The sequence below is a fragment of the Salvelinus fontinalis genome, chromosome 1 (assembly GCF_029448725.1).
Source record: "Salvelinus fontinalis isolate EN_2023a chromosome 1, ASM2944872v1, whole genome shotgun sequence".
Classification (NCBI taxonomy): domain Eukaryota; kingdom Metazoa; phylum Chordata; class Actinopteri; order Salmoniformes; family Salmonidae; genus Salvelinus; species Salvelinus fontinalis.
Window position 1 is genome coordinate 67,479,776 of NC_074665.1, and position 27,534 is coordinate 67,507,309.

Genomic DNA, 27,534 nt, shown 5'->3' on the forward strand with positions numbered 1-27,534 from the left:
TTTTGTCAATTTAAGTTTAATAAAAGGCAAACATTTTAGGGGGGAAAAATCTATTCTACAATGACAGTTCAGCTTAATGTGATTAACTCAGTTTTTAATGTACTGTATGTGCTTACAGTTCATCTGAATACAGCATTATAGAATTGTGCTTGGCTTGGAAGAAAAATGTCTCCACCTTTTTCAGGGATTTTAGCATGGCAGTCTGTTAGATGCATGTTGCTCCCACTCATCTTATAGAAGTGGTCTTTGCTGTGCACTCTGTGTGTAGCAATCGGTCTGTAAGGGATACCCCAAGTAATCCATATCCTCACCTGTAGAGTGGAGGATAAACATATTGAGAAGAATTCCCCACCCCAAAAAGTTAACCATATCTGAGGAAATTATTTGAAAAAGTTGTCCGTTTAGAGAGTAAAGAGAAAGTAGGCAGTAGCCAAGTGCCTTACAGTAACAGTCCACCCAGCCGGTGGCTGCTGCCCTCCAGCTTCTGTTCTCATTAGACTGGCTCCAGTGCTCTATGGTTTTTAGGTGATCAACTATCTGCAGGAGCACATATCACTGGTTTAAAATCATTTTAATGTATGTACATATATTAGCCATATTAACGAACTTACAAATGACAATTCTGAAATCACAGAAACTTCAACTGCTAGTTTACCTTGAATACAGCCTCTGCTTGCTCATTGTCGTCAGTGGTAGTATCAGATCTTTCTGTATACGTAAAAATAAGGTCATGCATAAAGTTATTTCTAGAAAAAAAAAAAGTAATGTGCTTGAACTACTTTTGTATGTACATACATTGGCACTTTAGCTATATACTTAGCAGCTCTTACCATGCACTTCAGGTGTTAAGGATGACTGGTGAGAGTAGGACTGTTCTGGTGACTGTTCATCCTTTATGGTGTTGTAGGCAGGGTAATTGTCATTGACATGAAATATACCAGGGCTGTGACTGGCCTGCCCATCTCTATACTTCAGGAAAACCTCTATGGAAACAGGGGTGACTGATGCTTAATTAAACATTGAATTTGACAGAAGGCTTGATACCAAGAGAACCAAATTCATTGATCAACACACCATAAGAGAATGCAGGACAGTGACTTTCTGCCAATACACTATGTAGTTATTTGTCCCTACCTGCAAATCTATCCAGTGGCGCACAAGAACCTGCGTGAGTTTCTGAGAGGGAGATCAGACTTTGTTTTATGACAACATCTGACTCCTTTAGTCCTAGACAGCAACAAAATAAATGGCAGCAAATAACACGACTGTCATTATTATCACTGGGCTATATTCCGTCATTGAGATGTTTACGCTTGATAGCTTTCTAAAGCTACTCACCTTTTCTTTGTTTGGTCATTTTAATAAAAGGCAGCATCATGTAAACCCTGAAAGCATTACTGCCCTTCTTGATGCTCTTGTCTTGTAGCTCTTTCACATCGGGTAAAGAGTTCAGGGCACATCGGAAGTTGGCTTTCCATGTCTTCGGATCAGGCTTGTCTATCCCATGTTTGTATCTGCCTTGAACCAAAGGGATAAAATGAATTCATCAAAGGAAAACTGAACGGTGTCATTTTACATACAAGCAAGGATGAGCAAGTATTGTTTTATCCCAAAGGTTCTCACTACTGACTTAGAAAACATGCACAAATAGGTCAATTTGTTGCTCTTGTCAGTACAGATAAAAATTCTAGCAATTGATAAAATTATCCATATCTACAACAATGGAAATGGACTTTTCCATCCATAGATCTGAATATTTCATAAACATTTAGTTTGACTTGTGTTACGTGTTTACAGGCAGATGGCTTTTCAGTGTTTCAGTTGCTATGGCCATTGTACATTGAATATGAGAATAAGGCTCAAATCTTTGATAAGGTATAATCCATAAGGGTCATGTAAAAATGCAGAACTCTGTTCTTTAGGTCCATGATCCAAACACTAGACACAATGAAGTGGATATTTAGTGCTGACCTGGATGTATTATAATTTATAATATCAAGTATCAGTGACAAATATTGGAGCAAGCAAACTGATACATTTGCTGCTATTCTAACTTGCTTTAGAGATGTGATAAATGCACTTTACCGGCAACGGACCATGCGAAACTTGGGTATACATAATACCTTCATACCATGGTGGAAGAGAGCTTTTCATGGTGCAATCAGAGAGCTTTGTCCGTTGGTGTCTGAACTTGCTTCTTACCTGTGTGTATCGCCCAGTTTCGGAACAAAGTGGCGTCCTTGTCTATATTCCAACCATGTCGAGCCGCATGCTTCCAAGGAATCTGAAAAACTTGAGCTGTCTAAAGATCAAAGCAGAGTAGTCCAAATGGTAAACCTTTTATCTTTTCATATCTGGACTGTGACAACAGCAGTATATTCCCAAAAGAAAGAAGTGAGACCTCTATTAGAGAGGGGACTTAAATTATATTGGCTATACCAGAAAGATATTTCACTTGAGATATGAGACCTGTTGGATATGGACCTAAGCATTTTCTGGTGTGAGTGAAGTCTTACAAAATATCTAACTTATTAAGCAAGATTTTTATGTATCAGACAGTGGACCTAAATGCATTTAAGTGTACAGTATAACCATACTACAAATGTACAAGAACAAAAGCAATGACAATCTGGATTATGACATTTTTATTGTAAAATGATTTAAAACATCTGAAACAATGTTTTACCTCATCACGCCAGGTGACCCCTGGGTATTTCCCAGATTGTATCTGCTCCTCAAGCCAGGGTCGCAGTCTTAGACGACCTTGATGCATCTTCTAATGAACCTAGGGTTGCAGTCTGCCTTACTTCACACCTGACATCCAATAAAACACATTTTGTACCAAAAGGTATTTGTATTATGTTCAACTACATCAACGTCTTGTCCAGGGGATTCAGCATTCAAAACTGTGCTTGATAAGTGAGTATGTGTATGTCCTGGTGATTATAAAATGAGGTGAGGAATGACCCTAAATAATCAGGTGAATCTCTCAAAGATTATAACAATAGAAATAAATACTGCATGACAGATTTTTTCTTAAACGATCCCACTCAACTAGTTATACAACTGACTCAATTCTGCAATCACCACACTGTTTAGAACATGCACGATTTTGTCCAACTAGACTGCTTTTAAGACATGAACCAGACCATGCTTAATAATGACTGATGTCTATGTTTTGTGATACTTATCCTTTCATATTTGACTATAATTGATCCCCTATTGAACCCCCCACTGTTTAGAATAATCCTGATAATAGCTACTTCACTAACCTGCGCATGGAATCCTCAAACCTCCTGTGTGCTCGCACTGATGGGGTTCCTTAAACTACCGGTGCCCACACTGACAGGTAGCTAGGTTTCCTGAGAAGTGCATTGTAATTTCAAGGAAACTCTATTACACCCACACAGCACCCTTTAAGGCCCCTCCTCTATGTACAGTGGAAAGAAAAAGTATGTGAACCCTTTGGAATTATCTGAATTTCTGCATAAATTGGTCATAAAATTAGATCTGATCTTCGTCTAAGTCACAACAATAGACAAACACAATGTGCTTAAACTAATAACGCACAAATGATTGTATTTCTTCTTGTCTATATTGAATACATCATTTAAACTTTCACAGTGTAGGTTGGAAAAAGTGTGTGAACCCCTAGGCTAATGACTTCTCCAAAAGCTCAGTCAGGAGTCAGCTAACCTGGAGTCCAATCAATGAGATGAGATTGGAGATGTTGGTTAGAGCTGCCCTGCCCTATAAAAAGCACTCACAAAATGTGAGTTTGCTATTCACAAGAAGCATTGCCTGATGTGAACCATGCCTTGAAGAAAAGAGATCTCAAAATACCTAAGATTAAGAATTTGTTGACTTGCATAAAGCTGGAAATTGTTACAAAAGTATCTATAAAAGCCTTGATGTTGATCAATTCACGGTAAGACAAACTGTCTATAAATGCAGAAAGTTCAGTACTGTTGCTACTCTCCCTAGGAGTGGCCGTCTTACAAAGTTGACTGCAAGAACACAGCGCAGAATGCTCAATGAGGTTAAGCAGAATCCCAGTGTCAGCTAAAGACTTACATAAATCTCTGGGACATGCTAACATCTCTGTTGACGAGTCTACAATACGTAAAACACTAAACAAGAATGGTGTTCAAGGGAGGACGTCACGGAAGAAGCCACTGCTGTCCAAAAAAAACATTGCTGCACGTCTGAGTTTCGCAAAAGAGCATCTGGATGTTCCACAGCGCTACTGGCAAAATATTCCGTGGACAGATGAAACTACAGTTGAGTTGTTTGGAAGGAACATACAACACTATGTGTGGAGAAAAAAAGGCACAACACTCCAACATCAAAACCTCACCCCCACTGTAAAGTATGGTGGAGGGAGCATCGTGGTTAGGGCTGCTTTGCTGCCTCAGGGCCTGGACAGCTTGCTATCATTGACGGAAAAATGAATTCCCAATTTATCAAGACATTTTGCAGGAGAATGTAAGGCTATCTGTCCACCAATTGAAGCTCAACAGATGTTGGGTGATGCAACAGGACAACAAGAAAAAACACAGAAGTAAATCAACAACAGAATGGCTTCAAAAGAAGAAAATGCGCCTTCTGGAGTGGCCCAGTTAGAGTCCTGACCTCAACCCGATTGAGATGATGTGGCATGACCTCAAAAGAGAGGTTCACACCAAACATCCCAAGAATATTGCTGAACTGATATGGTTTTGTAAAGAGGAATGATCCAAAATTCCTCCTGACCGTTGTGCAGGTCTGAATGGCAACTACAGAAAATGTTTGGTTGAGGTTATTGCTGCAAAAAGGAGGGTCAACCAGTTATTAAATCCAAGGGTTCACATACTTTTTCCACCCTGCACTGTGAATGTTTACACGGTGTGTTCAGTAAAGACATGAAAACGTAACATTTTTTGTTTGTTATTAGTTTAAGCAGACTGTGTTTGTCTATTATTGTGACTTAGATGAAGATCAGATCAAATGACAAATCTATGCAGAAATCCAGGTAATTCCAAAGGGTTCAAATATTTTTCTTGCCACTGTACATTATATACAGAAATATGACTCCCACACAAAAAAAACTAGATTGTAACAACTTGTAGCCTTACATACACTGAGTATACAAAACATGAGGAAAACCTTTCTAATATTGAGTTGCTACCCCTTTTGCCCTCAGAACACCCTCAATTTGTCGGGGCATGGGCTCTACAAGGGGTCGAAAACCGTTCCACAGGGATGCTTGCCCATGTTGACTCCATTGCTTCAGACAGTTGTGTCAAGTTGGCTGGATGTCCTTTGGGTAGTGGTCCATTGTTGATACACATGGGAAACTGTTGAGCGTGAAAAACCCAGCAGCGTTGCAGTTCTTGACACACTCAAACTGGTGCGCCTGGCACCTACTACCATACTTAGTTAAATATTTTGTCTTGACCATGCACCCTCAACGGTGCACATACACAATCCATGTCTCAATTGTCTCAAAGCTTAAAAATCCTTCTTTAACCTGTCTCCTCACCTTTATCTACACTGATTGAAGTGGATACAACAAGTGACATCAATAAGGGATCATGCTTTCACCTGGATTCACCCGGTCAGTCTATGTCATGGAAAGAGCATGTTCTTAATGTTTTGTACACTAACAGCGCTTTGGTCGGTGAAGCTTTATGCTAGAAAAGCTGTAAAATACCCAGGACATGACTCCAATGCATATGGAGATATCATTGATTCATTTCTTTGACATTCAGATTCTGAGCTAAAACCATAGTGGAGGAGACAAAAAATGCAATCTAATTCTGTCACCTTAAATTGATTAAGTTATTCACTTTCTGATTAAGCTATTCACAGGGTGGTGAAAGTGAAAATACTGCTCAGTGGCCAGGATGTGGACCATCAGACAAGACAAAGCTTTACGTGAGCATTTCTTAAATTTATGAAGATAGTTTGATTACTGGCATATGCATTGAGAAGAGAAAAATACCATCTTGAGATATTATTTCAATGAATAGCTTGCATGAATGTTGTGTGATGAGGATGGATGGATACTGTGCCATGATATTGTTTGTTTACCAAATGGAGCTTCAGTGTTGTGATAGAGTGTTGAGAGCTTGCAGTTTGGCTCATTGTGGCATACGGCAAAAAACTGTATCTTGTCTCCATGTGTCCACTTTCTGCTCAAGATTAATGGTCAGAATCAGTGGAGGCTGCTGAGGGGAGGACGGGACATTACACTCGATTCTAACCAGTATTATGAGCCGTCCTCCCCTCAGCAGCCTCAGATTTCACTTGTATGTGTGTAACAGTATTGCTTCCGTCCCTCTGAGTGGAATCCTTTAAGAAACCTTAAAGCCTAAGGCTTTTTTTGACGTTTTTCATTACCTTCACATTTTGGTTTCTACAGGCATTTATGTAATAGGCACCATCAACTGTTTTAGGTCTATGGATTCAGCACACTGTCAGTGACAAAAAAATATGTCAAAACAAACTTTTGAGACACTTACTGTATATAAGTGATAATGTGCCATAAAGGCAAAAAAATCTAAAAACTCATATTGAAATTCTTTGTTTTTTATTTGAAAAGCACTGCAAACTATAATGAACAAGATACCCAACACCAGATTGTGGTTCACCCAGGTCTTGAGTACCTGTGTAAGTTTTAGGGGGGAAAAATGTCAAACAAACCAACAACTACTGTCCACTGTCCACAACTGCTGAATACTGTCCACATCTGCTTTTCAACAGAACAAAAATCCCAATCACACAGAATTGTCATGTCTTTCACTCACATGTTATGCCACAGTTGGAAGCCATTCCTAATGTCACATTGGGTCACTTCATTAGTGGGACTAGTTCCCCATCTACTGGCCTTTCATGTGTATTGCGCCTTAGGGAAAGACTTTATAGGCATTGTTGTTGTACATGAAGTTGCAGCTGATTTTTTTTGTTTGTTAAAGGGTCCTGTACCATCTCTTGTGGGGCACAGTGTAGTACCAAAGACTTTTACAACTACACCAAGATGGGGCTTCCGAGTGGCGCAGCAGTCTAAGGCACTGCATCTCAGTGCTAAAGGCGTCACTACAGACCCTGGTTCAACCCTGGGCTGTATCACAACCAGCTGTGATCAGGAGTCCCATAGGGCAGTGCACAATTGTCTCTTTGCTTATTTCCTTTAGGGAACGCCTACTCTGTGAAATGCACATGAGCAATAACGCAATTCGCCTTTGCTCTACTTCTAAACAAAAATTACTTTGGCAAAGTGTAAAGTCTACAAAACGCAGTCCACTCTGTCCGTAACAGATTTTAGTTTTGTGAACAGAAAACTGTGTATTGAGATCAAATGTTTAATTGATGAGAAAATTAGCAGAATGTTGGCCAAAATTGGTAGTGAGTGGAAAGGCCAAGCGGATGCTTCAAATGTATACATCCGGTGAAATATCTGTCTCATTGTTCTGTCTGTGGTAGTACTGTAGTGCCCATCCACCAGGTGAAGAGGTGGTTGCCATCTCTGATCCACCTCAGTGGGGTGGTTGTTAGGTCTGGCTCATCTAAAATTGATTTAGAAATTAGTTCTACATTGTAAAAATGTTGCCACATTTCAAAAGCAGAAAATCCTTCATTACCACCATTTTTTTCCCCCAGTGGTGTTTTTATCCCTCCATTCAGCTCAGTGGTGTGAAGGGGATAATGTTATAACCTGCCCACCGAGGTAAATACAGTTTCAGGTTGGATATTCAACGGATATTTGCCTGTAGATTTCCTTACATCCACCAACAGTAGTTAGGGACCGTCAACATAGTGACAAATCAAATGTTTCAAATTTCAATAGCTCTTTAACCATTACTCCGAAAACATTAAAAACTGGTTGTAGCTAACCCGATGGCATAGACACACATTGCACACACTTTCGTTTTTTGATTTACATCTCGCACTATTTTAAATTATTTATTTAGATTTTTGAATTTCAATAGCTTATTGGTCATTGGTCACCTACTGACTTCACACAAGGTTCAGAATGTCCACTCAGTGGGCCTACACATTGCACACCCTTTAGTTTAACCATTTTCATCTCACATGATTTTACATGAATTTTTCTAAATGTAAAATTTCAATAGCTCCTTGGTCATGTGACCTCATGACTTCAAACAAGGGTCAGAATGTCCACTCAGTGGGCCTACACATTGCACACCCTTTAGTTTGTCAATTTTCATCTCACAAGATTTTACATACATTTTTCAAAATTAAAAATTTCAATAGCTCCCTGGTCATGTGACCTAATAACTTCAAACAAGGTTCAGAATGTCCACTGACTACCCTTCTATATTGCACACCCTTTAGTTTGTCCATTTTCATCTCACAAGATTATATATATTTAAAAAAAATACATTTTACCCCCTTTTCTCCCCGATTTTCGTGGTATCCAATTGCTAGTAATTACTATCTTGTCTCATCGCTACAACTCCCATACGGGCTCGGGAGAGATGAAGGTTGAAAGCCATGCGTCCTCCGAAACCCAACCAAGCCGCACTGCTTCTTAACACAGCGCACCTCCAACCCGGAAGCCAGCCGCACCAATGTGTCGGAGGAAACACCGTGCACCCGGCTCCCTTGGTTAGCGCGCACTGTGCCCGGCCCGCCACAGGAGTCGCTGGTGCGCGATGAGACAAGGATATCCCTACCGGCCAAACCCTCCCTAACCCGGACGACACTAGGCCAATTGTGCGTCGCCCCACGGACCTCCTGGTCGCGGCCGGCTGCGACAGAGCCTGGGCGCGAACCCAGAGTCTCTGGTGGCACAGCTAGCGCTGCGATGCAGTGCCCTGGACCACTGCGCCACCCGGGAGGCCATCTCACAAGATTTTACATGAATTTTTCAAAATGTAAAAGCATTCAATGCAGTATGACGAATTAGCCATCCATTGTGTTATATCATAATTTGTCTTACATGCCGTCACTGTTGTCAAAAGATTATAAACATGTTAAATATAGTTAATTACCCAGTCAGTCTTTGGGCCATATCCAGGATCTTTATCAGTGGCACACATGCAGCAGTTGTTGGCTTTGTTGAACTCTGAAATCATAGGTATGAACTGAACATATGGCTGTCCCACACAACTACATAAAAATAAAGAATTAGCATTTACTTAGAATTAAATGTCACTACAAACCAGACATTTTTAGTATTGACATAATTTGAGTCAATTGGAGGTGTACCTGTGGATGTATCTCAAGGACTACCTCGAAACTCAGTGCCTCTTTGCGTGACATCATGGGAAAATCAAAAGAAATCAGCCAAGATCTCAGAAAAAAAATTGTAGACCTCCACAAGTCTGGTTCATCCTTGGGAGCAATTTCCAAACGCCTGAACGTACCACGTTCATCTGTACAAACAATAGTACTCAAGTATAAACACCATGGGTCCACGCAGCCGTCATACCGCTCAGGAAGGAGATGCGTTCTGTCTCCTAGAGATGAACGTACTTTGGTGCGAAAAGTGCAAATCAATCCCAGAACAACAGCAAAGGACCCTGTGAAGATGCTGGAGTACAAAAGTATCTATATCCACAGTAAAACGAGTTCTATATCGACATAACCTGAAAGGCCGCTCAGCAAGGAAGAAGCCACTGCTCCAAAACCGCCAGAAAAATAGCCAGACTATGGTTTGCAACAGCACATGGGGACAAAGATCATACTTTTTGGAGAAATGTCCTCTGGTCTGATGAAACAAAAATAGAACTGTTTGGTCATAATGACCATCGTTATGTTTGGAGGAAAAAGGGGGACGCTTGCAAGCCAAAGAACACCATCCCAAACATGAAGCACGGGGGTGGCAGCTTTATGTTGTGGGGGTGCTTTGCTGCAGGAGGGACTAGTGCACTTCACAAAATAGATGGCATCATGAGGGAAGAAAATTATGTGGATATATTGAAGCAACATCTCAAGACATCAGTCAGGAAGTTAAAGCTTGGTCGCAAATGGGTCTTCCAGATAGACAAGCATACTTCCAAAGTTGTGGCAAAATGGCTTAAGGACAACAAAGGGAATGCTACCAAATACTAATTGAGTGTATGTAAAATTCTGACCCACTGGGAATGTGATGAAAGAAATAAAAGCTGAAATAAATCATTCTCTCTACTATTATTCTAACATTTCACATTCTTAAAATTAAGTGGTGATCCTAACTACCTAAGACAGGGAATTTTTACTTGGATTAAATGTAAGGAAAAGTGAAAAACTGAGTTTTAATGTATTTGGCTGAGGTGTATGTAAACTTCTGACTTCAACTGTATATATGCCTTGTTAGGGAGATTAAGTATCATACATAAGGTGTTATGTAGTCAAAAAAGTGTGTTATTGTTGACAATACTGTGTTTACATGATGACACACACTATTTACTATAAAGTGACAGAATAAGGGCCATAAATATTCAAGTGTACGTCATCAGAAACATTCAACTACAATTCCAGTTAACTACATAATGATATGACATGTCCTTAGACTTGGTTAGGTGCACATCTAATGTACTTGTTCATCTTTCATACTGTATGAATTCTTTTTACACAATGTTTTGAATTGTGATTAAACAAATGCGTATTGTCATGTTATGACTAGTATTTATTACCTCACCCATAAGCATTTGTGGGGCTGCAGAGTTTTAAACTCTGAATGATGGAGAAGGAAAGAGGACTTTTTGTCTGTAGACCTCACAACAGCAACCGTCACCTCGCAATTGTTTCTTCGCCGCAGAGCTGTGACCTGCAATATGCAAATGAAACACATTTAGAAGAGTTATTGCCCTCTTAAACATGAAGTGAAAACAAAATATCACAATCCTTTAACATTTGGGGAAAAACATAGTCACTTTGTGCTTGCATGTCATCTTTCTAGTCCTCTAGGGTCTCTGCATCACCTTCTGTCCCTCTGTCTGGAGTAAAGATCTAGTTGGTGTTGACTGAATTTCTGGCCATCATCAATATTTCCCTTTCCATTGTCGTCTTTATTTGCCAGTTTCATGACACGCTCTGTTTCTAATGTGTTGTTAACTCTGTCATTTTGTTGTTGTATGTTTTCTGTAATGGCAATAACAAGTAAATGAATCACTATGTCGATACCTTTACGTCACTCAGAAATACAAAAAGTTATCAAAATGTAAGTTGATCACTGCACAGGAAAACTGTAGTTTCAACGTGTAGTTGTGGTTGGAATGTTATACATTTTGGTGTTACACAAAAGACGTAGGAATTTATTTTCCCAGTTAGAAATAGTAGGTCATGCATCAAATAACTATTTTCATCAGAAAAACAAACCCTCAAATGCACTATAGCATTTTGTACGTTGTCTGCAGGTGGCTTGTTGTGAATGCACTCAAATATCAAGTCATTATCAAGTTATGTAAACTGCATGCTAATACTCACAGTAGAAGGATTTGTATTGATGTGCAGTATATGAAAGTGATGCTATGAAAATGATTATTTCACATTATCAAGCTCACTCTGACTGACAAATCTCTGCCTATTACTGTGATTATAAAGAGCATATGAAACATTGTTTTTCATGAGGCCTACCTGAGCGCCTTCCTTTAAGCACCTCTGTTTGAACACCTCTCCTGTCCTTGATCCATTCCACATACAGCCATTTGCGGATCTTTTCAGTGTCCATGTGACAGATAGTTATTGCGAGAATGGAACATTCGTTGAATAAAAAATAAAAAGTTTAACACCCATGTAAATGAAGGCCTGCAAAGCTTACAGATTTAAGTCTAATAGCATTAGATGAAAGTAGACAAACATCAGAGTGTGCGATATGAAGGCATAGTCAGTGGACATTCTGAACCTTGTTTGAAGTCATTAGGTCACATACCAAGGAGCTATTGAAATTGTACATTTTAAAACATTCATGTAAAATCATGTTAGATGAAAATGGACAAACTAAAGGCTGTGCAATGTGTAGGCCCACTGAGTGGACATTCTGAACCTTGTTTGAAGTTAGTAGGTCACATGACCAAGGAGCTATTGAAATTCGAATGTAAAAAAGTTTGCACTTTGTTTATGCTCCCTAACTAATTCAACTAGGAATACAAAATGCTGCTCACAGTTCCACATATTTTTTCGCTTTGGAAAGCGAATTAATGTCCAAATCGTGAAAATAAGACCCGTGCAATGTTTGAAAGCGCGAATATCCGTTGAATATCCAACTTCAAACTGTCTTTACCTCGGTAACCTGCCCTATGCTATTGTTTTCTTGTAGTGGTAGCGGTTTAGAGGAAGTTCTGTGCTGTGAAAATGTAGTATATTTGGCATTCAATGTACATTTTCTTTGCTGTAGCCTATGGGCCTATTCTAATATAAAATAAACCCTGTATCACCAAGTGTGTATATTGTCATTATCAATATAGTGAAATAATAAAATGCCTTGGGGTTGAGGAAAGTCCTGTGCTGTGAAAATATAGCATAGTATGCTACATTGTTGATTTTTTTTGCTGTAGCCTCTAATGATATAGGCCTTTTTCAATATAAAATCAACACTGTATCACCAAATGTGTATATTTGAATTTACAATTGAATTTATCAGTTAAATATTTATAGTAACGGAACAAAGTTATTGTAGACTAGGCTAATAAAATGCATTGGACGTTACGTTATCGACACAGTAAATAGTAAATGTTTTAAAATAAACCAAATAGCCAATGCGTTACGACACAGTAAATATTTCCAAATAATATTACAAGTATAACAAGAAAACTGTCTGGATCAGATCATCTCTTTCCTTCTTACATTTCTTCAAAGTCGCATCTAACGCTTGTTTCGTGGTGAATGATTTACTTTCCATGTTTCTTCATGCACAAAACAAACAAAAACATTATATCTGCCTCACGGCGACTAAGAGTTCCATCACTCACTTGCAGCGTTCAAAACATCTGGGAACTCGGATAATATAGAATCCCATTAGCTAACTGAATAGTCCCGTTTAGTTTTTTTCCCTTAGCACTACACAGCTGATTGAAATAATCAAAGCTTGATGATGTGTTTGTTATTTAAATAAGCTGTAGGGGCAGGACCAAGTTTGGGAAACTGAAAGAGATTAGCGTCAGTTCAAATCTGGCATCAGGACAAAATGTGATTCATAGTCACCGAATATATTTTAAGTATTTTAATTAAACTCAAACGATAAATGGTAAATGCAATTTTCGTATATACGGGTTCGCTGTATCACCACGCAGGGTTAACAGAGAACTGTGGAATGTACTCAAATAGTAGTTTTTATACTATGACAATTTTATTCTCAACTTGTCCATTTGGCCTATCATAGTAGAGGTTTAGCATGGTTCATACTCTTGCTCCTCCTTTGTGGGCCCCCGAACTTGTCTAAGCCCCTTGGCGTTTTCCTTCTCCACATCTGGTTGTTGGGTAGAGCAGCTCCATCCTGTGTCCCCCTCGATTCTACACTGAAACAGTTCCTAATATGGTATTGTCCAGTATTCTAAACTCCTGGTTGGTCTAGAGAGATGCACCCCTCCCCTCTCCAGACCGTCCACCGATTTTATGGCCTGTGGTGGTCAGTCCTTACCCACCTACACACACACCCCCCTCTATATTGTGTGTGTGTGTGTGCAACAAAACATCATTCACCTTCAACCAATATGCTAACAGCCTATAGTGCATAAACATAAATCCTAACAAAACCCTGGTATAGAAAAAGGCCCGAGTTCCCGAGTTGGAATTCCGAGTTGAATGACCGTTCAAATCGATCTTTCCCAGTCGGGGGTCGTTTTTTTCCGAGTTCCATTGGTTTTCAACGCACTGAAGTTGGAAATGTCCGTGTTCCCACTTGTTTCAGGCAGCATCTATATGTACTGAGTGTGATCAAGGTTCAATTCTTTAGGCACCAACCGAAACCAAACAGTCTGAAACAGGGAGGGACTACCTGAAGTTCTCCAACACTAAACCAAAGACAGTACAGTATGAAGATAAGGAGAAACTGTTTATTTTATTTTATTATTCACATTTTAACAGGGAGTAGATCAGCTTTAATATTGCGGATAGATTGTAGCTTCCATCAATGTATACACTACCGTTCAAAAGTTTGGGGTCACTTAGAATTGTCCTTGTTTTTTTAAAGAAAAGCAATTTTTTTGTACGTTAAAATAACATCAAATTACTCAGAAACAGTGTAGGCACTGTTAATGTTGTAAATTACTATTATAGATTTTTTATGGAATATCTACATAGGCGTCCAGAGGCTCACTATCAGCAACCATCCCTGCTGTGTTCCAATGGCATTAGAGTGTCTAGTTTGAGAAACAGACACCTCACAAGTCCTCAACTGGCAGCTTCATTAAATAGTACCCGCAAAACACCAGTCTCAACGTCAACAGTGAAGAGGCGATTCCGGGATGCTGGCCTTCTAGGCAGAGTTCCTCTGTCCAGTGTCTGTGTTCTTTTGCCCATCTTAATCTTTTCTTTTTATTGGCCAGTCTGAGATATGTCTTTTTCTTTGCAACTCTGCCTAGAAGGCTAGCATCCCGGAGTCGCCTCTTCACTGTTGACGTTGAGACTGGTGTTTTGCGGGTACAATTTAATGATGCTGCCAGTTTAGGACTATTTAATGAAGCTGCCAGTTGAGGGCTTGTGGAGCGTCTGTTTCTGAAACTAGACACTCTAATGTACTTGTCCTCTTGCTCAGTTGTGCACCGGGGCCTCCCACTCCTCTTTCTATTCTGGTTAGAGTCAGTTTGCACTTTCTGTGAAGGGAGTAGTACACAGAGTTGTACGAGATCTTCAGTTTCTTGGCAATTTCTCGCATGGAATAGCCTTCATTTCTCAGAACAAGAATAGACTGATGAGTTTCAGAAGAAAGTTTTTTGTTTCTGGCCATTTTGAGCCTGTAATCGAACCCACAAATGCTGATGCTCCAGATACTCAACTAGTCTAAAGAAGGCCAGTTTTATTGCTTCTTTATTTTTATTTTTTTCCACCTTTATTTAACCAGGTAAGCTAGATGAGAACAAGTTCTCATTTACAACTGCAACCTGGCCAAGCAGTGCGACAGAAACAACAACACAGAGTTGCACATGGAATAAACAGGCGTACAGTCAATAACACAATAGAAAAAAAGAAAGTCTATGTACAGTGTGTGCAAATGGCATGAGGAGGTAAGGCAATACATAGGCCATAGTAGCAAAGTAATTACAATTTAGCAGATTAATACTGGAATGATAGATGAGCAGATGATGATGAGCAGATGATGGTGTGTAAGTAGTAATACTGGTGTGCAGAAGAGCAGCAAAGTAAATAAGAACAATATGGGGATGAGGTAGGTAGATTGGGTGGGCTATTTACAGATGGACTATGTACAGCTGTAGCAATCGGTTAGCTGCTCAGATAGCTGATGTTTAACGTTAGTGAGGGAAATGTAAGTCTACAGCTTCAGCGATTTTTGCAATTCGTTCCAGTCACTGGCAGCAGAGAACTGGAAGGAAAGGCGGCCAAAGGAGGTGTTGGCTTTGGGGATGACCAGTGAGATATACCTGCTGGAGCGCATGCTACGGGTGGGTGTTGTTATCATGACCAGTGAGCTGAGATAAGGCGGAGCTTTACCTAGCATAGACTTATAGATGACCTGGAGCCAGCAGGTCTGGTGACAAATATGTAGCGAGGGCCAGCCGACTACAGGTCTCAGTGGTGTGTGGTATAAGGCGCTTTGGTAACAAAACGGATGGCACTGTGATAGACTGCATCCAATTTGCTGAGTAGATTGTTGGAAGCTATTCTGTAGATGACATCGCCAAAGTCGAGGATTGGTAGGATAGTCAGTTTTACGAGGGTAAGTTTGGCGGCGTGAGTGAAGGAATAGCGAAATAGAAAGCCGATTCTAGATTTATTTTGGATTGAAGATGTTTGATATGAGTCTGGAAGGAGAGTTTACAGTCTTACCAGACACCTAGGTATTTGTAGTTGTCCACGTATTCTAGGTCAGAACCGTCCAGAGTAGTGATACTAGTCGGGCGGGCGGGTGCGGGCAGCGAACGTTTGAAAAGCATGCATTTGGTTTTGCTAGCGTTTAAGAGCAGTTGGAGGCCACAGAAGGAGTGTTGTATGGCATTGAAGCTCGTTTGGAGGTTAGTTAACACAGTGTCCAAAGAAGGGCCAGATGTATACAGAATGGTGTCGTCTGCGTAGAGGTAGATCAGAGAATCACCCGCAGCAAGAGCGACATCGTTGATATACAGAGAAAAGAGTCGGCCCGAGAATTGAACCCTGTGGCACCCCCATAGAGACTGCCAGAGGTCCGGACAACAGGCGAGTCTGCCGATAAGAATACGGTGATTTACAGTCGAAAGCCTTGGCCAGTCGATGAGGACGGCTGCACAGTACTGTCTTTTATCGATGGCGGTTATGATATCGTTTAGTACCTTGAGCGTGGCTGAGGTGCACCCGTGACCAGCTCGGAAACCGGATTGCACAGCGGAGAAGGTACGGTGGGATTCGAAATGGTCAGTGATCTGTTTATTAACTTGCCTTTCAAAGACTTTAGAAAGGCAGGGCAGGATGGATATAGGTCTGTAACAGTTTGGGGTCTAGAGTGTCACCCCCTTTGAAGAGGGTTTCCAATCTTTAGGGATCTCAGACGAAACGAAAGAGAGGTTGAACAGACTGGTAATAGGGGTTGCAACAATGGCGGCGGATAATTTTAGAAAGAGAGGGTCCAGATTGTCTAGCCCAGCTGATTTGTTCGGGTCCAGGTTTTGCAGCTCTTTCAGAACATCCACAATCTGGATTTGGTTGAAGGAGAAGCTGGGAGGCTTGGGCAAGTAGCTGCGAGGGGTGCAGAGCTGTTGGCCGGGGTTGGGGTAGCCAGGAGGAAAGCATGGCCAGCCGTAGAGAAATGCTTATTAACATTTTCGATTATCATGGATTTATCGGCGGTGACCGTGTCGCCTAGCCTCAGTGCAGTGGGCAGCAGGGAGGAGGTACTCTTGTTCTCTATGGACTTTACTGTGTCCCAAAACTTTTTGGAGTTAGAGCTACAGGATGCAAATTTCTGTCTGAAAAAGCTAGCCTTTGCTTTCCTGACTGACTGTGTGTATTGGTTCCTGACTTCCCTGAACAGTTGCATATCGCGGTGACTATTCGATGCTATTGCAGTCCGCCCCAGGATGTTTTTGTGCTGGTCAAGGGCAGTCAGGTCTGGAGTGAACGAAGGGCTATATCTGTTCTTAGTTCTACATTTTTGGAAAAGGGCATGCTTTTTTAAGATGGTGAGGAAATTACTTTTAAAGAACGACCAGGCATCCTCGACTGACCAGGTGAGGTCAATATCCTTCCAGGATATCTGGGCCAGGTCGATTAGAAAGGCCTGCTTGTAGAAGTGTTTTAGGGAGCGTTTAACAGTGATGAGGGGTGGTCGTTTGACCACGGACCCATAGCGCATGCAGGCAATGAGGCAGTGATCGCTGAGATCCTGATTGAAAACCACAGAGGTATATTTGGAGGGCAAGTTGGTCAGGATAATATCTATGAAGGTGCCCATGTTTACGGATTTAGGGTTATACCTGTGGTTTCCTTGATAATTTGTGTGAGATTGAGGGCATCTAGCTTAGATTGTAAGACTGCCAGGGTGTTAAGCATATCCCAGTTTAGGTCACCTAACAGAACGAACTCTGAAGATAGATGGGGGGCAATCAATTCACATATGGTGTCCAGGGCACAGCTAGGAGCTGAGGGGGGTCTATAACAGGCGACAAGAGTGAGAGACTTATTTCTGGAGAGATTCATTTTTAAAATTAGAAGCTCGAACTGTTTGGCATAGACCTGGAAAGTATGACAGAACTTTGCAAGCTATCTCTGTAGTAGATTGCAACTCCTCCCCCTTTGGCAGTTATATCTTGACGGAAAATGTTGTAGTAGGGCATGTAAATCTCAGAATTTTTGGTGGCCTTCCTAAGCCAGGATTCGGACACTGCAAGGACATCAGGGTTGGCGGAGTGTGCTAAAGCAGTGAGTAAAACAAACTTAGGGAGGAGGCTTCTGATGTTAACATGCATGAAACCAAGGCTTTTTCGATTACAGAAGTCAACAAATGAGAATGCCTGGGGACACGCAGGGCCTGGGTTAGCCTCCACATCACCCGAAGAGCAGAGGAGGAGTAGGATGAGGGTACTGGTAAAGGCTAGCTAAACTGGTCGTCTAGTGCGTTGGGGACAGAAAATAAAAGGAGCAGATTTCTGGGCGTGGTAGAATAGATTCAGGGCATATGCAGACAGGGGTATGGTGGGGTGCGGGTACAGTGGAGGGTTTTTCTTTATTTTTACTATTTTCTACATTTAATCAGAACAACAGCTTTCATCTGTGCTAACATAGTTGCAAAGGGGTTTTCTAATGATCAATTAGCCTTTTAAAATGATAAACTTGGATTAGCTAACACAGCGTGCCATTGGAACACAGGAGTGATGGTTGCTGATAATGGGCCTCTGTACGCCTATGTAGATATTCCATTAAAAATCAGCCGTTTCCAGCTACATTAGTTATTTACAATATTAACAATGTCTACACTGTATTTCTGATCAATTTGATGTTATTTTAACAGACAAAAAAAATCTAATGCTTTTCTTTCAAAAACAAGGACATTTCTAAGTGACCAAACTTTTGAACAGTAGTGCATGTCTGCATAATTTCCAATCCCCCATATATTTTGGGGGTAAATATACAGTACCAGTCAAAAGTATGGACACACCTACTAATTACAGGGTTTTTCTTTATTTTACTATTTTCTACATTGTAAAATAATAGCGAAGACACCAAAACTATGGAAAAACACATATGGAATCATGTAGTAACCAAAAAAGTGTTTAACAAATCAAAATATATTTTAGATTTGACATTCTTCAAAGTAGCCACCGTTTTCCTTGATGAAAGCCTTGCACACTCTTGGCATTCTTTGCACACTCCATTGCTTTTCCAACAGTCTTGAAGGTATGGTGGTAGGGTATTTGTATATTTATTTTTCAAGCAAACTATAAGAGAGTTGTACTCCAGTCTAGTAGGTGGCGGTAATGCAACATATTGGATGCCAACCGCCGTTAAACCTCATCGAAGAAGAAGACCGCTCTCGTTGACTTCTCAAACCCCAGCCTGGTCTGTTTGGTCTGTTTCGCAAGCATTCCCGGAATTGTTGCGATGTTACGCCTCTGGGTTTAGAAACTCTGTGACTTAACGCTCATGCATGTTTTCTGTTGCAAAACGCATCGCTACCGTGTGACCTAATCAAATTAATATGACCCTACCCAACTACGGGATCCCGCTTGGGTTTCACAGAAATAAAAAACATGGCTTCCACATACAGTGATGAATGGAGAGCAGTGTGTGACATGTTTTGTAATGCTCAAGATCTCTTTGAAGTAGAATCAAGAAAAGACCCAGAAAACTACCCTTTTCGATCAAAGTATAAGGCAAGGGAGCTTTTAGAAGATATATACTGCTCCTTGAAGAATTCCGATGTCGGTGAACACGAGAGCGTCAATGATGAAGCAGACCAGCGCCCGACAGATCAGCCCATTGACCGAGGAAATGAGGAGAGCTTTGGGAGAGGCCACTGTGGAGACTCCCCAGACGTATCAAGAGTAGCTAAACTCGGGACGGTGGAGTATTATCTCGGTGTAAACCACGTTGAAACAGAAGAGCTGCTGGAGAGGAACATTTTATGAATTGCATGACATTGCAGGAAAAGTGCAGCATATCACCAGAGAACATGTCTTTGTTCATCCAAGTCAGGGTAATGACAGCTAAAACCTATGTTGGCCTTCATTAAGCATGCAACTAGCAGTCCAGTGCATAAAATGTGCCTAATCTATGCACACACATTGGCATTGGCTAAAGATAATGAAAATAATGAAGTAGTCAAATGTTGTGGACTGACATATATATATCTTTTTTTTTATCAACTGGGCATTCTGTGGGCAGGTAGGGATGAAATTGAGAGAACCCAAGGATTTTTGGAAACTGCAGAAGCATTGTATATTTGTTACATACTGCTAGCTACCTAGAGCTACCCGGAACCCTACTAATTCCACGACTGGGCTATCGACGTCACCGCACGAATAGGCAAAAACAGACTTACCCCCATCGCGACATCCCCCAAAGGCTAACTTGCTAGCCCCGGTCTGCTAACAGCTAGCTTGTCGGCCCCGGTCTGCTAACTGCTAGCTTGCCTGCCACGGTTTGCTAACTGCTAGCTTGCCTTCCCGGTCTGCTAACTGCTAGCCCTTGCTAACTGCTTGCTTGCTAACCCGGTCTGCTAACTGCTAGCTTGCCAGCCCCGGTCTGCTAACTGCTAGCTTGTTTAGCCCCGGCCTACTAACTGTTAGCTTGTTAGCATCGGCCTGCTAACTCTCTGAATCGCCGTGTCCCCAGTCAGCCCAACCACTCACTGGACCCATATGTTCACTTGGCTACGCATGCCTCTCTCTAATATCAATATGCCTCGTCCATTACTGTCCTGGTTAGTGATTACTGTCTTATTTCACTGTAGAACCTCTAGCCTTGCTCAATATGCCTTAACCAACCATGTTGTTCCACCTCCACATATGCGATGACATCACCTGGTTTAAACGTCTCTAGAGACTATATCTCTCTCATCATTACTCAATGCCTAGGTTTACCGCTAATGTACTCACATCCTACCTTACCTTTGTCTGTACACTATGCCTTGAATCTATGCTATCGAGCCCAGAAACCTGCTCCTTTTACTCTCTCTTCCGAACGTGCTGGACGGCCAGTTCGTATAGCATTTAGTCGTACCCTTATCCTACTTCTCCTCTGTTCCTCTGGTGATGTAGAGGTTAATCCAGGTCCTGCAGTGCCTAGCCCCACTCCTACTCCCCAGGTGCTCTCATTTGTTGACTTCTGTAACCGTAAAAGCCTTGGTTTCATGCATGTTAACATTAGAAGCCTACTCCCTAAGTTTGTTTTACTCACTGATTCAGCACACTCTGCCAACCCGGATGTCTTAGCCGTGTCTGAATCCTGGCTTAGGAAAACCACCAAAAACCCTGAAATCTCCATCGCAAACTATAACATTTTCCGCCAAGATAGAACTGCCAAAGGGGGCGGTGTTGCAATCTACTGCAAAGATAGCCTGCAGAGTTCTGTATTACTATCCAAGTCTGTACCCAAACAATTCGAGCTTCTACTTCTAAAAATTCCCCTTTCCAGAAACAAGTCTCTCACTGTTGCCGCTTGCTATAGACCACCCTCTGCCCCCAGCTGTGTCCTCGATACCATATGTGAATTGATTGCCCCCCATCTATTTTCTGAGCTCGTGCTACTAGGTGACCTAAACTGGGACATGCTTAACACCCCGGCCATCCTACAATCTAAGATTGATGCCCTCAATCTCACACAAATTATCAATGAACCTACCAGGTACAACTCCAAATCCGTAAACACAGGCACCCTAATAGATGTCATCCTAACTAACTCGACCTCCAAATACACCTCTGCTGTTTTCAATCAAGATCTCAGTGATCACTGCCTCATTGCCTGCATCCGCAATGGGTCTGCGACCAAACGACCACCCCTCATCACTGTCAAACGCTCCCTAAAACACTTCTGCGAGCAGGCCTTTCTAATCGACCTGGCCGGGGTATCCTGGAATGACATTGACCTCATCCCGTCAGTAGATGATGCCTGGCTATTCTTTAAAGTGCCTTCCTCACCATCTTAAATAAGCATGCACCATTCAATTTTTTTTAAACTAGGAATAGATATAGTCCTTGGTTCACTCCAGACCTGTCTGCCCTTGACCAGCACAAAAACATCCTGTGGCGTTCTGCATTAGCATCGAATAGCCCCCGTGATATGCAACTTTTCAGGGAAGTTAGGAACAAATATACACAGGCAGTTAGGAAAGCTAAGGCTAGCTTTTTCAAACAGAAATTTGCATCCTGTAGTACTAACTGAAAAAAGTTCTGGGACACTGTAAAGTCCATGGAGAATAAGAGCACCTCCTCCCAGCTGCCCACTGCTCTGAGGCTAGGAAACACTGTCACCACCGATAAATCCACTATAATTGAGAATTTCAATAAGCATTTCTCTACGGCTGTCCATGCTATCCACCTGGCTACCCCTACCCCGGTCAACAGCCCGGCATCCTCCACAGCAACCCGCCAAAGCCCCCACCATTTCTCCTTCACCCAAATCCAGATAGCTGATGTTCTGAAAGAGCTGCAAAATCTGGACCCCTACAAATCAGCCGGAATAGACAATCTGGACCCTCTCTTTCTAAAATTATCTGCTGAAATTGTTGCAACCCCTATTACTAGCCTGTTTAACCTCTCTTTCGTATCGTCTGAGATTCCCAAAGATTGTAAAGCTGCCGCGGTCATCCCCCTCTTCAAAGGGGGTGACACTCTAGACCCAAACTGCTACAGACCTATATCTATCGTACCCTGTCTTTCTAAGGTCTTCGAAAGCCAAGTTAACAAACAGATTACTGACCATTTTGAATCCCACCGTACCTTCTCCGCTATGCAATCTGGTTTCAGAGCTGGTCAGGGGTGCACCTCAGCCACGCTCAAGGTCCTAAACAACATCATAACCACCATCGATAAGAGACAGTACTGCGCAGCCATATTCATCGACCTGGCCAAGGCTTTCGACTCTGTCAATCACCACATTCTTATTGGCAGACTCAACAGCCTTGGTTTCTCAAATGATTGCCTCGCCTGGTTCACCAACTACTTCTCTGATAGAGTTCAGTGTGTCAAATCGGAGGGCCTGTTGTCCGGGCCTCTGGCAGTCTCTATGGGGGTGCCACAGGGTTCAATCCTCGGGCCGACTCTCTTCTCTGTATACATCAATGATGTTGCTCTTGCTGTGGTGATTCTCTGATCAACCTCTAAGCAGACGACACCATTCTGTATACTTCTGGCCCCTCTTTGGACACTGTGTTAACTAACCTCCAAACGAGCGTCAATGACATACAACTCTCCTTCCGTGGCCTCCAACTGCTCTTAAACGCAAGAAAAACTAAATGCATGCTATTCAACCAATCACTGCCCGCACCTGCTCGCCCGTCCAGCATCACTACTCTGGACGGCTCTGACTTAGAATACATGGACAACTACAAATACCTAGGTGTCTGGTTAGACTGTAAACTCTCCTTCCAGACTCACATTAAGCATCTCCAATCCAAAATTAAATCTAGAATCGGCTTCCTATATCGCAACAAAGCATCCTTCACTCATGCTGCCAAACATACCCTCGTAAAACTGACTATCCTACCGATCCTCGACTTCGGGGATGTCATCTATCAAATAGCCTCCAACACTCTACTCAACAAACTGGATGCAGTCTATCACAGTGCCATCTGTTTTGTCACCTAAGCCCCATACACTACCCACCATTGCGACCTGTACGCTCTCGTTGGTTGGCCTTCGCTTCATACTTGTGGCCAAACCCACTGGCTACAGGTTATCTACAAGTCTCTGCTAAGTAAAGCCCCGCCTTATCTCAGCTCGCTGGTCACCATAGCAGCACCCACTCGTAGCACGCGCTCCAGCAGGTATATCTCACTGGTCACCCCCAAAGCCAATTCCTCCTTTGGTCGTCTTTCCTTCCAGTTCTCTGCTGCCAATGACTGGAATGAACTGCAAAAATCTCTGAAGCTGGAAACACTTATCTCCCTCACTAGCTTTAAGCACCAGCTGTCAGAGCAGCTCACAGTTTACTGCACCTGTACATAGCCTATCTATAATTTAGGCCAAAAAACTACCACTTCCCCTACTGTATTTATTTATTTTGCTCCTTTGCACCCCATTATTTCTATTTCTACTTTGCACATTCTTCCACTGCAAATCTACCATTCCAGTGTTGTAATTGCTATATTGTATTTTCTTCGCCACCATGGACTTTTTTTGCCTTTACCTCCCTTATCTCACCTCATTTTCTCACATTGTATATAGACTTATTTTTCTACTGTATTATTGACTGAATGTTTTGTTTATTCCATGTGTAACTCTGTGTTGTTGTATGTGTCGAATTGCTATGCTTTATCTTGGCCAGGTCGCAGTTGCAAATGAGAACTTGTTCTCAACTAGCCTACCTGGTTAAATAAAGGTTAAATAAATTATTTATTTTTTAAACATGAAAGAGGTAGGCATGAGACTGTCTATGTGCAATTTGCCTGCCTATGCATAATTTTCCTACATTATCATTTTCTTTTTGGGGTAAGAGCAAGCAGCAGCATCATCATCATCAGGCCTCATCATCTGTCATCTGGAAGGCCAGCTGTGGTGCATTCTATATGGTTTACTGTCCCGGCATACTGAATCCTATGGCATCTGTTTAAATGTGACCTTGACAATTCAGAGTGGATAATCTATAGTTTTTTTCCCCCTCCCCTTTTTTTCGCAACTCCCAATGGACCTCACTGAGTTCTTTGTGGCAGAGGAAGATGCATTACCACAACAGGAGAGGATAAAGAGGTAGAGAAGTCATTCTTGTGTGGAGTCTTTCATAAATGACAGAAAGAAGTGACGTTGCTCTTTTAACTTTAACTTTTCACTCTCTTCAAACAGATTTGAAATGGCCTACACCCACACACTGTACTATCTTGCACAAATGTACAAGAACTTGGAGCTGTATGAGAAGCTGGGGGCAACTGACACAGCACTCTTCAGAGACAGCTGGAATTCAACCAGTTCATTCCTCTGGAATGAGCCATCAACGCTGCCACGTTACCGCAATATTACATCACCAAGGTAAATTATAAACTGTATGTAATCTCTTCATCAAGATGAATTACTTATCATTTCTTTACAGTGCGTAAATGACTTGATTTCTTTATAATGACATTACTATAGATTAAACATATTTCTCTTCCCACCACTTTGTCTGCCAGACCCTCTACATGGAGGGCAGGCACTGTCTATTTGCTGCCATTGTCATAGCAGGCCAAGCTGGAGAGGTCCCCTCAGAAGCCGCTGCCCAGGAGAGTAAGTTCTCACTCTAAAGTTATATACTCAGCCTTGACTGTATATGTTCATTCTGAAATGTTTGTATGTTGTCGATCATTCTGTACTCATTAACACACATCTCAAACCTTTGTGTTTAGGTGAAGATGAGGCTGAGAAACGAGACCAACTTAGACAGAAGAGAGCCGAAATTGCAAGGTGTTGGATAAAATACTGTCTTAATTTGTTGCAAGATGCCAAGAAACTTCTCGAGGTAATTTAGACATCTTTAAACAATATGTAATTTCGTAGATGAGTAGCCTATATTGTGAGACAGTATCTAATTTGTATGCCTGCTGCTCTGTGCAGGACAACATTGGAGAGCTAGAGGTGGATCGACAGGCGGAGCTGAGAGCGACACAGCTACAAGAGGAGGAGGAGGAGAAGGAGAGAGGAAGGAAGAGTGCTGTTCTGTTTGGTTCCATTGACACCTTTAACTCCATCTGTGGCCTGGAAGAGAAGGTGAGTTGTGTGTTCCTCGTCAACTTTGAGGAGGCCCGCGCAATCTTTCTGGTTGGCCAGGCCTACGTAAACCAAGCTAAGGAGTACTTTGAGATGGATGGCCAGGTCACAGATCACATTGAGATTCTGCAGGACTACAGCGCTCTCTTCAAGGCCCTGGCATTCTTTGAGGAGGACCTGAAGCGGCGCTGCAAGATGCACAAGCGGCGGGTGAACATGATGGAGCCCATCTGCAAAGATCTGAACGCCCAGTACTACCTCCTCATCTGCCGCCAGCTGCAGTTTGAGCTGGCCGAGGACCTACTACGAGATGATGGATCTGAAGCTGGCCATGGCCAACAAGCAGGACGACCTGGACGCGCACACGGTCAAGAAGTTTAACCACCTCTGCTCCTCCTCCACCAGGTTCTACCAGATGTTCCTCGACTGAGTCAGCTCGCCAGAGGGCAAGTGGCCGGATAAATTGGAGGACGAGGTACTGAGGCCGGTCCTTGTGGCTAAGTTACGGGTGGCTCGTCTCCACAGCAGGCTTATCTCGACCAGCACAACCGTTCAGCTGGAGAACCTGAACTGCTCCCTGGAGTGCTACAATTTTGTGGTCCAGTACTGCAAGGACAACCCAGAGGCCAAAATCGCCATCGAGACAGAGCTGGAGCTGAGCGAAGAGATGACCAGCCTTCTGCCACTCAAGATCAACCGACTCAAGGCAAAGATGGCCTCCTCTAACTGACTCTGAATGTGCCCTAAACTCCACACTACAACGCCTGGTTAAACACCCCTATCATATATTAAATATGTCATTCTCCTCAATCCCCATTTGATGTTCTGCATTTCCTGATGACTAATTAACCACACCTTTTAATAACTGAAAATAATTAGTTATATGCATGATGCCACATTCATTGCCTAATTTATTTGTTCTCCTGGCTGGTGAAAATAACTATAATGTTGTATGGTTTGTAGATATGTAGCTAAAAACAATATAATGGAAACATGAATTAACTGATGAGATATTTGTTTTGAAAAGGATCTGTCTATTTCCAACTGACTACCGAAACCCTAAATAAACATAACTTGCAAATAACCTTTTCTTGCCTCTCAAAAGCTTTCATTGTTGGAAGTTATTTTGTACAAATCAAGTATGATTTATCACATGCTCCGAATACAACAGGTGTAGACTTTACCATGAAATGGTATGAAAGTAAATATAGATTAGCAAAAAAAGGGAAATAGTAACACAATAAAATAATAACGATGCTATATACAAAGAGTACCGATACCAGGTCAATGTGCAGGGGTATAAGGTAATTGAGGTAATATGTACATGTAGGTAGGGGTAAAAGTGACTAGGCAATCAGGATAAATAATAAACAGTAGCAGCAGCGTGTGTGAAAGTGTGTGTTGTGTGTGTGAGTGTGTTGGAGTGTCAGTGTAGTGTGTGTGGGTAGAGTCCAGTGAGTGTACATAGAGCCAGTGCAAGAATGTCAGTGCAAATAGTCCCCAATTAGGTTGGTTATGACGATCTGTTTCTGTTCTTGACAGCTTCACGGTTGTTTTTGTATTGTTTATTGTTTTTGTCGGCGTCATCCTAATTAAAAGGAATATGTACGCTCACAACGCTGTGCTTTGGTCTACTTCATTCGACGGCCGTGACAGAACTTCCCACCACCAAAGGACCAAGCAGCGTGGTAAGGGGGAGCAGCGTTTTCAGGAGGACTGGACATGGGAGGACATCCTGGACGGCAAAGGATGCTGGACATGGGAGGAGATCCTGGCCGGAAAGGATCGCCTGCTGTTGGAGCAGGTGGAAGCATTGAGGAAGGCGGAGGCAGCGAGTAAAGGGGCCCAGCGTCACGAGGGAACACGGCTAGCAAGGAAGCCCGAGAGGCAGCACCCCAAAAACATTTTGGGGGGGGCACACGAGGAGATTGGCTGAGTCAGGTTGGAGACCTGAGCCAACTCATCGTGCTTACCGTGGGGAGAAGCGTGGTACTGGTCAGGCACCGTGTTATGTGGTGGAGCGCACTGTGTCTCCAGTGCGCGTTCACAGCCCGGTGCGCTA

At 42.2% G+C, this 27,534-nt stretch overlaps 1 protein-coding gene and 1 pseudogene across 1 annotated transcript; one reads left to right on the plus strand and one right to left on the minus strand.

Moving 5' to 3' along the window:
- Positions 1–190: 190 nt before the first annotated feature.
- Positions 191–2,972, minus strand: irf1a (interferon regulatory factor 1a). Its single transcript, XM_055930647.1, has 8 exons — positions 2,687–2,972; positions 2,203–2,302; positions 1,339–1,518; positions 1,135–1,227; positions 831–983; positions 656–708; positions 444–537; positions 191–311 (listed from the first exon to the last, which is right to left on the minus strand). The coding sequence occupies exons 1-8, from the start codon at positions 2,771–2,773 to the stop codon at positions 232–234; spliced, it is 840 nt and encodes a 279-aa protein (XP_055786622.1). The 5' UTR covers positions 2,774–2,972; the 3' UTR covers positions 191–231.
- A 16,299-nt stretch (positions 2,973–19,271) lies between these two features.
- LOC129854877 (KIF-binding protein-like) lies at positions 19,272–26,362 on the plus strand (annotated as a pseudogene).
- Positions 26,363–27,534: the final 1,172 nt, after the last annotated feature.

Bases quoted from the DNA above. Each gene is read 5' to 3' on its own strand.
- irf1a (XM_055930647.1), bottom strand. From the start codon at position 2,773: ATGCATCAAGGTCGTCTAAGACTGCGACCCTGGCTTGAGGAGCAGATA. The intron at 984-1,134 runs GTAGGGACAAAT...CTGTTTCCATAG, and splicing joins GCCACTGGATAGATTTGCAG to AGGTTTTCCTGAAGTATAGA. The intron at 709-830 runs GTAAGAGCTGCT...TTACGTATACAG, and splicing joins CTTAACACCTGAAGTGCATG to AAAGATCTGATACTACCACT.